Source organism: Phoxinus phoxinus (genome assembly GCF_949152265.1).
Source record: "Phoxinus phoxinus genome assembly, chromosome: 1".
Taxonomy (NCBI): Eukaryota; Metazoa; Chordata; class Actinopteri; order Cypriniformes; family Leuciscidae; genus Phoxinus; species Phoxinus phoxinus.
The window spans coordinates 3,981,850-3,996,852 of NC_136876.1; the positions used below are offsets into that span (position 1 = coordinate 3,981,850).

Consider the following 15,003-nt stretch of genomic DNA (forward strand, 5'->3'; position numbering starts at 1 on the left):
TTGATCTCAACAGTTTACTCTTTCAGAGGACAAATATGTTATTGTTCTTTTTCTTAACAGACCATGACAGCGATTCTCAGAGTAATCCTGGGGCCAGACAGCTGCCAGAGGGTGGTGTTTCCTTCTGGTCTGCCGTCAACTGTAACTGACCTAGAGACTGAGATAAAGACTCAATGTAAAATAAACCAAGACTTTCGACTGCAGTTTATGGATACCCTTTTTGGCAACGACTTCATGAACCTAACTTCTATGGACGAAGTACAAGACAAAGCTACAGTCAAGGTCATATACACATTTTGCAGACCTTTCGATGGAGATCACTGTGCTGACGTTGACTCCCCAACCACTCACAATAATGACTCCTTATGTTCTTCTGGTGATAGCTCCATAATTCTCTCATCGCCACAGTCCACATCTTCAAGGTCTTTGTGGCCAGATTTTTTCAATATTCCTCGTTTTTCATTTGATGCAGAGTTAAAGCTTGAACAAGCCGACACAGCTTTCAGAGAAAAGGGGACCCTGCTCATTCCTGATCCAAAGCTGAAGTCCGATATACTAGAGGGGTTGATACAAGCGATAGTCCAGCACAAAGTCTATGTCACAGACAGGGAGTTTGACCAAGTTGCTGAGGCGCTCATCAAGAGGCATCCATGTTTACAAGAGAGAGGCTCAGCTACTGGTTATGGAGGATGGAAGACCAGCCTCAAATACAAGCTGTCCAATTACCGCACGCATCTCCGAAAAATAGGATGTCCTGAAGTGTGTGTAAATGCTTTGAAACATAAACCTGATGGTAAACGTAGTCCTGCCTTTGATGTTAAGAAACCAAAGAGGGGTGAAGTGGCCTACTATCCCTCCTTTCCACTTGGGGAGTGCGAAGAGTCCCTGGAGACGATGAGGGTTGAACTCATTTCAGATATCAAGCAGCGTAATAACAGAGAGACAGTTAGGGCTAAAATGGAGAAAACGTTTGCATTAAGAAGACAAGAAGTAATACGTTGTGCTCCGATGATCAGCGACTTTCAAGAGAGATGGCCAGCTCTATTTGATGTAATGGAGGCAAGTAAAAAAACGTATCAGGAAAATTGTGAAATCTTTGTGATAGATTAAGGTTAACTAACACTTGGCTCCACTTTGCATCCAATGATGTGGCTTGCAGGCTCATTTTAATGCTTACACAGGTTTATGTATTGTAGTTTGTCTGATGTGAAACTGTGGTGGGTGATGTAGTAAAAATTCTCTAAGAAAAGAAGCATGAAAATATAAAGATGGTATTTGACAAATGGAGGGATTGTTGCAGTTAAGAAATAATTATATAATAACTTTACATTTTTGTTGAATTCAGTTGAACCACAGGTAACACTTTAACTAATGTTTAATAAATTAACCTTATTGTAATGTATTAACTAACATGAACTAACAATGAGCAATACATTTGTTACAGTATTTATTAATCTGTTAATGTTAGTTAATAGAAATAAAGCTGTTCATGTTAGTTCACAATGCATTAATTCATGTTAACAAGATTTTAATAAAGTATTAGTAAATGTTGAAATTAACATTAACAAAGATGAATAAATGCTGTAATAAGTGCAGTTCATTATTAGTTAATGTTAACTAATGTAGTTAACTAACGAACCTTATTGTAAAGTGGAACCGAACCACATTTAAAGGGTTAGCCTAGTTCACTTTGAAATTAAATTTTGGTATGTTTTAGCTTACCTCAGGGCATCCAAGATGCCTGCGTCTTTGTTTTTGCAGTAGTTTAAATTTATATTTTTATGACTGACAGACAAGAACGGTTTGACCTAAAAATATCAAAATTGAAACTACTGCGGAAACAAAGACACTTACATCTTGGATGCCCTGAGGTAAGCTAAAACATACCAAAATTTTATTTCAAAGTGAACCATCCCTTTAAATTATACTTTTTTCCCAACCTCAGTTTTAGGTCTAACTAATATTTTGTACGCATGTCCCTGTACTGTTTCAGATAAATGCAGAGTTTAAACGGATCACCACAGTCCCATTACAGTCAAGGTTCCTCTCACAGCTGGACCTATTCACTGCAAATCTATTAAAAATGTTTGAAAAGAGATCGGGGCAGGCGGGAAGGAAACTTAGAGACATGTCTGCCATGATGACGGTAAGAATTCTAACTATTTAACTTTCAGTTGCATTTTTCCCATGTTGGGAATATGTTGGCAGAGGTGGGTAGAGAATAAAAAGCTTAAAGGTAGGGTAGGTCAGAATTGTCAAAAAATTGGTCGGTGTGGTATTTGTCCCGCCCCTCCTCCACAGTGATTGGTCGGTTGGGTAAAAAGTGACAGTGATGAGTGCTGCGTTTAACCCAAAGTTGAATTTTTTTTTTTAAACGCTCAGCGCATCACTACGCTCATGGCGTTTCAAAAACGCGGCGCTCCCATTTGAATCAATTGAAAAAAACACGCCAGCCACGTGAAAAACGCTTTGGTGGACACACGGCCTAAGTATGCCAATAAGTAATTATTAATTGAAATGTTCTTTTTGTCTACTGTAATTTATTATAAGGCAAACAAATTAAACAAACCTATGTATTATGTCCACTGGTAGTCAATTGATGATGAAGTGTCTTTACCTTTGCATTCAAATTAAACAACTATCTGTAACTTGGAACAGCTTTGTGTTAAAATGCAGTCATATGCTTTTGTTTTATTCTCTAAGGAAGACATTGATGCTGGTCGGGAATGTGTCATCAAAGGACTCTGCATTTACCTAAATGAAGATCCTGATGATCTTGTCCAGGAGTATGTGGTGAGTGTATAGTAAAGTAATAGTATAACATTGTTAGGCCCAGATCAGACAGTACTGTACTTTTTGTTGAAGCCTACTTTAAAAAAAATAAAGAGCAATTCATAGTTTTCAGTCATGTGACATGCACGGTGACCTGGAGGGCAAAACAACAGATCATCATAGCAGCTCACAAAGCGACCGCACAACCCCTATAATAATTAGCTGTAATTTTGCTGTTAATTGAAATTTCACATCTGAAAAAACATCTACATAAAAATAAATGAATGGGCAGAGAGAACTACAGAAGTTGAATAGTAGAAGATACTTTTTAATCTAAATGTAAAAATGTTAACTACAAATGTTTTATCTGCTTAAACAAAACAATACTACCGGTATTTAGCTTGCCCTTTAACTTAAAATAATGTAAATAAAATTAGGCCGTCTATCCCATGAAATTATTTTTGCCAGGGTAGCAAACAAAATCTTAAATATAAGTAAAAAGAAAAAAAATGGATCACAAAAGCCCTGGCACATTTCAACTGTAGCCATTTTTATACACTTTCACACCTACCAAACAGACTAAATTTGGTCAGACAAAAAGAGCCAACTAACCGAATGTATCAAAACATGACCCTTCATTCAGGTGTGAAAGCCGCCTTTAAAGGAACACTCCGACTTTTTGGGACTTTAGCCTATTCAACGTATCCCCCAGAGTTAGATAAGTCCATACATACCTTTTTCATCTCCGTGCGTGTTATAAGTCTGTTTGAAGAGAATATAGTTCCCAGTATTTATACGGTAAAATATGGCTGTGTCTCATTTGACTTTGTTTTTTGTACACTCTGTGACTATACAAATCACAACATGTAAATAGGAAAATGTTTGCGTTATTTTGTCACTTATTTGGATTAGTATGCTAGCTGCAACCATTTACATACAGTCTTTGTGCTAAGCTAGGCTAGCGGTGGGTGCGTCAAACAGACTCATAGCACGCACGGAGATGAAAAAGGTATGTATGGACTTATCTAACTCTGGGGGATAAGGTGAATAGGCTAAAGTCCCAAACAGTCGGAGTGTTCCTTTAAGAGTGTTCGCTATAGTTTGGGTACTGGTCATCTGGAATTCTGTATCAGTACCCAAACAGTAAATTTTAAGGTACTTAACTGTCTCTGTAATAACAAATGTAGTGTAATTTCAGATAATCAAAACATTAGTGTGTCTGCTGTTTCTTTATGCAAAAAGTAATGTTGAAAGTAATTTTGGTGTAGTTTAAAAGATGCTCTATGTCCTAATGAGGTCGCAGTTTAAATAATTGTGTCCTTTTCACCAGGAAATGTCTGAGACCAATTTCTTCGGTGCCATAGAGATGACGACAGTGGGGATCTATGTTGTGAAAGAAACTGCCAACAGCGAACCCTCTGACGTCGGAATAGTCATTGAGGGTGTGGTGGCACTTCGTGATCTTGAAAATGTAGCCCTTGCATCTGCAATGTTGTTTGGACTCTTTTATGCCTTGAACATGCAGTACCCTACAAAGCTCCGCTACACTTTTGAGGTAATTCAAAAGACAATCATGGAGACGGATGCAGGTGAACTGTCAGGAAAAGCTCAAAGCTTGAAAACTAAGCTCCACCAGTGAAGAGACCTCATTGTTCTTGAGTGATCTCTTCCAGTGATCCAGTGAAGTCCAGTGATTTTTCTTTTACAGTTGTGATTACTTCACAGTAAAGGAACATTTGCATTTTACCTTTCCATGTGTTGAAACATAATACATACCTGTAGTTCAAAAACATATTTTCCCATTGCACATTAGGAGTAAATTGTTTTATAAATGCAGTTTGCAGTTATAATTTATATTCCTTGATATGAGTGGTGTTGCAGCCTGGTTTTGTTATCACCTATCCGGTGATATTCAAGTTTGAAAAAGCTCTGGCATGTTTTAGCCAAACTAAGCTGATGGTACACACTGATGGTAAAGAAGCACATTATTCTTACATTGATTAGACCATTTGTTCTTTGATACAATATGCAGTACACACCAAGTGCACATCTTACATTGTTAACAAATCTTGACATCCCCATTGTACATTATGGTGAACTTTTAATTTAGGAAAACATTGTTTTCTAGCCATACCTGTGCAGTACATTCATTTGTTGAATAAAATGTCAGAATTGAACAGGCTTATCGTTTTTAATGAATAATTGTTGATAATTTTTACAATTGACAATATGTTTGTGAAGTCATCCAGGTAATGGTTATCCTAGAAATGTTGAAATCAATGGCAACTGGACTGATTAGGATTTCCTTGAAGACATTTCACTTCTCATCCAGGACCAAGAGGCTTCTTCAGTCGTGGCTGAATGACAGTTGTTCAGTCAGAAATGAGCCTCTCAAATGAGAAGCAAAACCCCTTCAAGATATCTTAACCAGTCCAGTTGCCCTTGATTTCCTTACCACTTTCCTTGGTTAACTGTAATTTATTTTATTAATACATATAGATTTAGAACATGTAAATTACAATTTAACCATGTAAAAAGAATATTGAAAACAAATTCCATAACACATTCCATTAACTTTATCAATATAAAGTACTTGTGTTGATTGAACATGAATAGTTTGCGTTGATTGAACATGATGGAACATGAATAGTTTGCGTTGATTGAACATGATGGAACATGAATAGTTTGCGTTGATTGAACATGAATAGTTTGCGTTGATTGAACATGATTGAACATGAATAGTTTGCGTTGATTGAACATGATTGAACATGAATACCCTTACGAAAATTAACCATGGTTTTACTACAGTAAAACTGTAGTTAACTATGACTGTAGTATTTCGTGGTATTTTGGTGCGAACCATGGTTTTTAAAAACCATGGTTTTGATACCATGGTTTTACTACAGTAAAATCATAGTAACCAAACCATGACTGTAGTAACTGGTATTTTTTAAAAACCATGGTTTTGATACCATGGTTTTACTACAGTAAAATCATAGTAACCATGACTGTAGTAACTGGTATTTTTAAAAACCATGGTTTTGATTCCATGGTTCTACTACAGTTATATTGTAGTAATACTATAGTAAAACTGCAGTTTTACTAAATTCTTGAAATTACATTTAAGCCATTCTGTCACAACAAACATCTACAAAATAACAACAGAAAGAAGATGATACAGATGAATTCAATGATATAGACTTTATTACAAAAATTACATAATCTGAAAGAAAATATAAACTTGCATTTGTTCTCACATGTGACAAAACAATAAACTACAAAGTTATAAAAAAAATTGGTGATAAAGTGGTGCTGTGCAATGGTTAAAAATTTAGTTTCTAATTTACAAATAAATAAATAGCAATTTGTTCCACTGTAATAATGATTTAGATACAAAAATAACATCTTGTACAAATAAACATGACTTAGAGCACCTTTAAATACACAGCATCTACCTCTAAAATGTCTATAACCTGTGAACAAGTGTCCAACACAAGCATGTTTGCAATTTATACTGTATATACATTAACACAATTACAACAATATTACTTCACAAGAACGATAAATACTATAAATTCAGAAGAAATGAGCAGTTCTTTCAAGAAAGTTTTAAATGATATCCACTCACAAGAGATGAAGACATTGAGTCTCCTCATGATGAATACTCCACACTTTAAATTCTAGGTGAAAGTTCTTGTTGAAAAGCATGTGATGCAGCATCCATGCCCGTAGTTGTCAGTGTGAAGTCTGTCATATGGCCAGTAGATTACAGTCCAGCTTTGGTTTGGTTCTGTCTCGACCTTCTGCCCAAATGAACGCAGGAGCTAAAATGAGAAGAACACACCACATTAACACACAAGCTGGAATACTCAACTGTTATTGGTCACTATACATCTTCGTCTAGTTTTTATTCGTTGACGAAAATGACAATAGATTTTTGTCATTCAAAACTAGTTTTTATAATTTACTTTATCGTTTCGTTTTCGTCTGAAAAATGTTGTTCATGAAAATAATGATTAGGTAATAAACCTAATGCGGTCTGTGTCCTTATATTGATCAAGCAACACAAGAAAACGAAAAGCATTAGCTTTAATATTAATAGCTTTAATAAGGATTAATTATATTGAATTCATTTAAATATGTCTGCTTGAAAGAATAAAGAATGATGTATGCAAGTAGTTATAAAGAATGCATATATCATTAATTGAAAAGAAGGCCGTGTTCTACTTTAGGAAAGGAAAACCTTTTAGAAAACCCTTTTCAGACCTTCTGAGTTTGCAGGTATGATTAATGAACATCAGAAGGAATGTGGTTTTAACCGCGTAAAGACGTCAGTACACTCCGCTTCTCAAGTTCAAATCCTCCCATGTTAATCGACCAAGTTAACTCTCCTGACTGCTTTGTCGGACAAAAATGGTGGATTCGGGAATGGAGTTGTGCAAACAGCTGGAAACTATATCTGTGCAGTGAGCATGTCAAAAAAAATCTATTCTGATTTGAAGCTTGTGACAAACACGCACAACAATCCGATCACGTGTTTAGCGTTCATGTAAACACTACATTCAGATTCATCAATCAAAATTAATTCAGTGCGTCATCAACACTCAATGTCCCTCAGCAGCAACATGTTTGTTGTAGCTCACTTTTTTTTTCTGCAGCAACTCTTCATATTCTTTATCCTGGCTGAAGCACTTTTTTCAATCTATAAGAATAATATAATCAATGTTAGCCTATAGCTTATTAACTTATGTTTATTTGACAGTGATTTTACATTTCTTGTATGAAGGCTAAATACAAATAAAATATTAACAATAATTTATTAATATATAATTATCATAAGTTTTATAGGTTTCAGAGACTTGGCAAATAATTTTTTCAGAAGTTTGTAGGTAGGCCTACAGACATTAATTGTGGACGTTCTTGGCAGTTTTTTCTGAGGCTTTTATATTGTTCATATCGATATCGGAATTATATCGTATTGACCGAAATGAATAAATATATTGTGATATAAATTTTGCCCATATCATCCAGCCCTATGTTCCACAGAGTCATAAAGGTCTGAAAAAACATGAGAGTACATGATAGATATAAAATATTTTTTGGTAAGTTATTTATCCCTTTAATGTTTACCATATTTTATTTGGGGAGTTATACTGACATTTGTTAGACAAAGATTAATTGGTTTGTAAATGTACTTACCACTAATACACTCGAATTGCCAATCACACACACACACACACGATTTTAAAAGAAAACAAATTGAGATATACAGTACATACCATATAATCATTATATGTTAATTAATGGTATTCACTACGACTTCACTATTTGCCTGGCAGCTGATGGTTTCACACTCTCTCTTGTCTGTATTAAAGAAGATTATAATTAGAAATTACATTTTTGTAATTTATCCACAATTCTGTGTGGATGTCAAAATATATTAACAATACAGAAGAAGATTTTAGATTCAAATTCAATTTGTATTGGTTATAGATCTGCCAGGTTCTCACACCAGCCAATCACAGCGCACTCCCTCTCCCACTTCGGTTCACCTTCGGAACACAAATGAAGAGGGCTTTGAATTCTGAGGGCTTTCTGTCCCTCCATTGGGAGCAATGCAACTAACCCATTCATGGCCCAGAACGATAGGAAAGACATCATTTAAGTAATCCATGTGACTGCAGTGGTTTAACCAATTTTATGAAGCGATGCGGGTGCTTTTTTTTTCAAATTTTCTTTTTTTTACCATTTTATTTAGGAAAATACTGACCTGCAATCCAGTAGGAGGAGCACTGTGGATTGTGTTGACTCAAGAACGGAAGTTGTTCCGTGAATGTGCTTTAGATAATATTAATTTGTACATAGAGGTAAATGATATTGTTGTTTTTTGCGCAAAACAAAGAACTTGCATCGCTTTATAAAATTGAAGTTAAACTACTGGAGTCACATGGATTACTTTAATGGTGTCGTTACTACCTTTCTGTGGCTTGAATTTATTAGTTGCGTAGGCTCCCAATGGAGGAACAGAAAGCTCTTGGAGTTCATCAAAAATATCTTCATTTGTGTTCCGAAGATAAACGAAGGTCTTACGGGTTTGGGCATGAGGGTGAATAATTAATGACAGAGTTTTCATTTTTAGCTGAACTATACCTTTAAGGAATCCTGGAAACACCTTAAATCAACCACAGCATGCACACGTCCATTTTCTGGAAGAACTGAAATTCAGAACTGAAAAAAGAGTTTCACAAAAAAAAAAGCATTTTTAAATGATTCACTTAAAGCTTCATATAGAGTACCCAGAAAAGTAAAATGTAGCTACAGCCCTGTTTTACAGTGTAAATCCTCCATACTTTGCACTTCTATGAGACGCTTGTTCCCATGTTTGAGAAATTGTGTTAACACAAATATATTTCACTTTAGCATAATTTAAGCATGGCCATTGTGAACAGGATTTATCATGCACTCTTCAATGTGCAAAGTAGAGCTAGGGCTACTGTATGGTGAAAGGCAAGATGTTCACTAAAAAATAAGATAAGTCATATGGACAATATTTTTGATACTTTCAGAATTTAAATTAGGTTAATAAAGGTTTAGTACACCCACAAATGGAAATTCTGTTATTAATTACTCACCCTCATGTAGTTTAAACGTGTAAGACTTTAGTTCATCGTTTGAACACAAATGAAGATCTTTTAATGATATGGGAGAGTTTTCTGTCCCTCCATTGACAGCTATGCAACTACCACTCTGACGCTTCAAAAAGTTCATAGAGATTGTAAAACTAATCCATTTGAATTAAGAGACTATACCCCTTTATATAATTGAATTAATATAAGATTGAATGTAGGATTTTATTCACATGTAAACATTGCCCAAATAGAAGCTCAACCGCACTTGCTTTGACAAGCGACAACAAACCTCATTGGTTCTTGCTGAACTCAAACGAGCTGTGAAACACACGAGAGTGAACCTCATCAGTTTACACACGTCAAGCAAACACGCTTGAGCTTCCGTTTACCACAACAACTGATGTGCGAATTGATGAATATGTGAATAAAAGCCTAAATTAAATCTGTTCATCACATAAAACGATTGTATCTCTACAGAAAAATGTTGACTAAACTGCTTGATTTAGATTATTTTACAATCTCTTTAGAATGGTAGCATACAGGTAGCAAAAGACTATTTGAAATGTAATATGTAAAATGGCAAAGTATTATTTAAATTAAAATTTTCCATACTATGCAATGTTTAGGGCAAAGTGACAATTCAAATTCAATAATATAATTAAATTAGCCATTTCCTACACTTGTTTTAACATATAATTTAAACATACATTTAAAAAAAAAAAGTTGTAAAATTAAAACAAAAATGTATTACAAAAATGATTAGAGATGTTTAAAGGCATAGTTCACCCAAAAATGAAAACTCTGTCATTAATTACTCACCCTCATGTCGTTCCAAACCTGTAAGACTTTCGTTCATCTTCAGAACACAAATGAAGATCTTTTTAATTAAATCAGAGAGCTTTCTGACCCCCCATAGACAGTTAAGCAACTACCACTTTAACGCTTTTAAAAGTTCATAAAGAGATTGTAAGACCAATCCATTTGAATAGAGCAGTTTAGTTAAAATTTTCTGAAGAGACACGATCGCTTTATATGATGAACAGATTTTTAATTTAGTCTTTTCTTCACATTTAAACAATGATCAGCGAACATAAACAGAAGCTCAACCGAACATGCTTGACAAGTGAGAACAAACCTCTTCCTCAAACGTGCTGCGCAACACACGAGAGTGAACCTCATTTGCGCTCGCATGTCAAGCGAACCTGCTTGAGCTTCCGTTTACCGTAACTGATGTGTGAATGTATTAATATTTATGTGAATAAAAGTCTAAATTCAACCTGTTCATCATAAAGGAAGCAATCATGTCTTCACAAAATTTAGACTAAACCATTCAATTCATATGGATTGGTTTTACAATCACTTTATGAACTTTTTAAAGTGATAAAGTAGTAGTAGCTTAGCTGTCTATGGGGGATCAGAAAGCTCTCATATTTCATTATTAAGATCTTCATTTGTGTTCCAAAGATGAACGAAAGTCTTACAGGTTTGGAACGACACGAGGGTGAATATTAATGAAATAATTTTTGGGTGAATTATGCCTTTAACATGTTCAAGCTAAAATTGTAGCAAAATGATAATTTAAATGCTTTTTTTTCTTAATTGCATTTACACTCACAGTTAAGACACTTACGATTACATTTTTATTAAATACCCGCGATGAACGTAGCAAAATTCAATGTGGATTTGAAAATGCAATCATTGCATCAAGCGCCTTAACTTTGAGTGTAAAAGCAACTAGGAAAAATAACTTAATTATCATTTTGCTACAATATTTGCTTGAACATGTTAAACATCTAATTTATGCAACACATTTTTTATGTAATTTTTAAAAACTTATAAAAATGTTCAGATGTATGTTTCAATTATATGTTAAAGCTATAGTGTAGTAATGCAAATTATTATATTATTGATTTATTATTATTATTATTTTTGCTCCAGATGTTGCGCATATACTATGGAAAATGTAAATGAATTGTACATGTTACATTTATATACTTTATAAATGTCAGAGTTTTATGTGAATATAATTAGGTGACAGAAATCTTTCAGATTTCATTTGAAGTGCAGTTTTACTGTGCTTTATCAAGATTTACATCACTCTGTCTTTATGGCAAACAAACTCTTAGGACTAAAAATTCAACCTCATCAGAAAAAATCATATCATAAGATTAAGAAACTAAAATAACTGATTGTACTGATAGCAAAAATAGTAACTTACTGATGCTACTTGACTCACAGCTGAGGATGCAGTCAGACTTTCAGATGTGTAATCAGTGAGACAGTTTACCCCATCATCTTCATGATCTAAAAATCAAAGACACATTTGCTGAGTTTCAACAAAGTTTTCTGATCAAATGAATGACATGTATATGACTTAGGGCAGAATCAGGTAACGTTAAGTTAATCGCATTCATTTAAGCACAGAGAACAGTGCACTGTTCGGTGGCGTTCAATCACGTTCTTCAACAACTGCATACAGTATTATGGACTAATGTAAAGTACATGGCACCTCTGGTTAAGCATTCGTTTTCAATAATTACGTATTAAATGTGTACGTTACTTATGACACATAAATTCAATAGCTTTAAAATATATTTTCAGACGGCTAATATCACTGGATTCGTAACTTACCTAACGTTAATTACGCTATTTACGCTCGCTAATGTCATGTTGAGTGGCTGTATAAAACGCTTTTTACTTTTTTTTATTTGGTTAAACATAAAACCCACCTTTGAATCTTCTCTTTGTCTTGTAATTCGAGTCCAAGCTCCAAAGTTCTTCTGGATAAAGAGGGCGACGCCATGGTGGTGCTCGTGCTCGGCTTCCCGCTCTCCGGTCTATTTGAAAATGCAGTAACAGCTGCAGCGACCCGGGCAATCAGTGTCATGTTGCTTGCTATACCTAATAGCAAAGCTAACAGTTAACAGTTATAGTGGACAATGGAGAACAAACGCCATATTATGTATACGCGATGACTAATACTAGTCAATAACTGCATTAAAAATATTAAAAAGTGTATACAAGTCAAATGGCTAAAAAGCATTTGATGCGAAGCTAATTTAATTCGCTAAATTAACGTTAAGTGGCTGAAACATTTATATTTTCGACTTGTGAACTAAATATAAACATAAATTATCAGAACTCACCTTTAAATTTGGTCTTCTTCAAGTTTGATATTTAAAATAAACCCTGCTTGGACCGCTGCAGTCGTGTAGCCTGCTTCCCGCTGTCAGCTCGGAAAATTCTACAGCTGAAGTGATTTCGACCAATCAGCGTCTTGTTGCTATGCCAAATACTCAACACAGCAACCAATCATGAATGAAACAGTAATTGCCTATCACTCTACCCTTGATGTGAGAACAATTATGTCCCTGTGAATTATGTACCTTCACTTCAGTTACCTTTTTTTTCTGAGAGTGAATTTTAACTAAATTAACCATGTTTTTTTTGAAAAGGTACAAAACTGTTATTTGAGGAACATTATTTGCACCATTTGGTACCTTTTTTTTCTGAGAGTGAATTTTAATAAAATTAATCATGTTTTTTTTGAAAAGGTACAAAACTGTTCTTTAAGGAACATTATTTGTGTACCTTTTTTCTGAGAGTGAATTTTAACAAAATGAACCATGGTTTTTACTATGGTAAAACCATGGTTAATTTTGTGGTTACTATGGCTTTACTACAAAAACCATGGTTAATTTTATCGTTACTATGGTTTTACCACAAAAACCATGTCTAAACCAAGGTTATTGTAATAAAACCATGGTTCATTTTGTAGTTACTACAAAAACCATAGTTAAACCATGGTTACTACAAAACAAACCATGGTTACTACAAAAAAACCATGGTTACTACAAAACAAACCATGGTTACTACAAAAAAACCATGGTTAAACCACGGTTATTGTAGTAAAACCGTGGTTCATTTACTAGTTACTATGGTTTTACTACAAAAACCATAGTTAAATCATGGTTACTACAAAAAAACCATAGTAACTACAAAAAAACCATGGTTAATTTTCGTAAGGGTAGTTTGCGTTGATTTAACATGAATAGTTTGGGTTGATTGAACATGAATTGTTTGCGTTGATTGAACATGAATAGTTTGCGTTGATTGAACATGAATAGTTTGTGTCGATTGAACACAATTGAATTGTGTGCAACCAATGTCCACTATTCAATTGAGTAAATCCAATGGATTATTTTTTTCAGTGTACGCGGTGGGTGGAGTCCACTTATTTGTGGATTTCTCTGCACGTGGACGCTAGAAGTGTTTCAAAATCCACAAATGCGTGCAGCTTTTTACAAATGCAAAGGTTCACAAATAAATGCCAGGCAGAGTTGTGTTTGTAAAATAATAAAACATTAATAAATATTTTTTTATCTGCAAATCTCATTTAATTTATTTGTGAATTTCATAATTTTTTGTGAAACTCTTTACATTTAGGCTATTTGTGGATCTTAATCTATTTATTTGTGAATTAGATTTGTGTGTGTGTGTGTGTGTGTGTGTGTGTGTGTGTGTGTGTGAGAGAGAGAGAAACTCTTTACATTCATTTGCAGGTCTTAATCTATTTATTTGTGAATTTGATACATTTTTGACTTTTTTAAACTTTAAAAAAGTTCCTTTCACCTTTAGTAACTGGAGTCACTTCAGTTCTAAAATAATAATAATGGAAGGCTACTAGTAAAGCTGAATCTGCGTGGCCCTGATTGGCTGCAGGGGTGTCCCGTGCGCGCGTGCGTTGGAGGCCGATGACGTCACCGCTCGCTCACGCCGACTCTTCAGCGTCGAGTCTTCTGAGGCGAGGAGAGCAGTTCACGGTATTTCTCATATTTACACACCCATCAAACACACTTTATACAGTTTGATTAAGTGACAGACTCATTTCTGTGTTGTTTTCATCGATCACAGCGATACTTGAGCGTCTTTTCTGGCGTCTTCCTTCTGAAATAAACATGTAGTGCAGCAGCAGCGAGCATGAGGAGAACACGTTGAGTTCATTCAGACCTGAGCGAGTGTGTGTTCGTTTGTGTGATTGTCTCGATGTTTGGACTGAAAACTGTTCCTGAATGTCAAGTCAAGAGGTAAAGTTTGAGATCTGTGAGGGGAATTGATGGGAAACGATCTCAAGTGTTACACTGATATAAGTTATTTACATTGAGCCTATAATGAGCAACGTGAGACATTTAAATCAACTCTTAAATGTTAATAAATGAATAGCGTTTTACTCTTGGAACAATATTGCTTTGTGATGCTATTTATTTTTAAACTTTTTATGATCGTTATCAGTTTCAGCGCCCATAAAATGTAATATTTTAATGATTTAGGCTAAGTACTTCGTGATTGTCATAAAATCTAACTATATTTAGATTCAAATGTACATATAATGCTGCTGTGATTATTTATCTGTAGTGGTTTTATGAAGATAAATATCATATTAGTGATTGATGTTTTATCAATGTCATATTTTTTCTTTCAGTAGAGCAGTTTTACAGGCTTTTATCATCTATCCTGACTCAAATAATGTGTTTCTAACAGCAAACACTCAGAATAAAGTGAGATGATCTGCTGATGATCCTGAATGGCTTGTTGATTGAGT

The 15,003-nt window shown here is 34.6% G+C and overlaps 2 protein-coding genes and 1 long non-coding RNA gene across 4 annotated transcripts in view; 2 read left to right on the forward strand and 1 right to left on the reverse strand.

Moving 5' to 3' along the window:
• Positions 1-2,067: 2,067 nt before the first annotated feature.
• Positions 2,068-4,672, forward strand: LOC306999789 (uncharacterized protein). The gene is made up of 3 exons (XM_079614774.1): positions 2,068-2,146; positions 2,704-2,793; positions 4,103-4,672. Exons 1-3 carry the CDS (start codon positions 2,084-2,086, stop codon positions 4,409-4,411), a joined length of 462 nt encoding a protein of 153 aa, XP_079470900.1. The 5' UTR covers positions 2,068-2,083; the 3' UTR covers positions 4,412-4,672.
• A 3,436-nt stretch (positions 4,673-8,108) lies between these two features.
• Positions 8,109-12,639, reverse strand: LOC306999800. 2 transcript variants are annotated; one of them, XR_013797922.1, is made up of 4 exons: positions 12,131-12,639; positions 11,638-11,705; positions 8,923-8,987; positions 8,109-8,136 (listed from the first exon to the last, which is right to left on the reverse strand). It is a non-coding gene; the product is annotated as an uncharacterized lncRNA (long non-coding RNA). The 2 variants fall into 2 exon arrangements; XR_013797923.1 differs by having other exon boundaries at positions 8,127-8,136; positions 11,620-11,705.
• Positions 12,640-14,170: 1,531 nt separating this feature from the next.
• The window catches only part of LOC306999648 (uncharacterized protein), a 38,341-nt gene continuing 37,508 nt past the window's right edge, over positions 14,171-15,003 (forward strand). The window contains exon 1 of the mRNA XM_079614521.1: positions 14,171-14,224. The gene's annotated coding sequence lies outside the window, so the exon portion shown is untranslated. The remainder of the gene's footprint in view (positions 14,225-15,003) is intronic.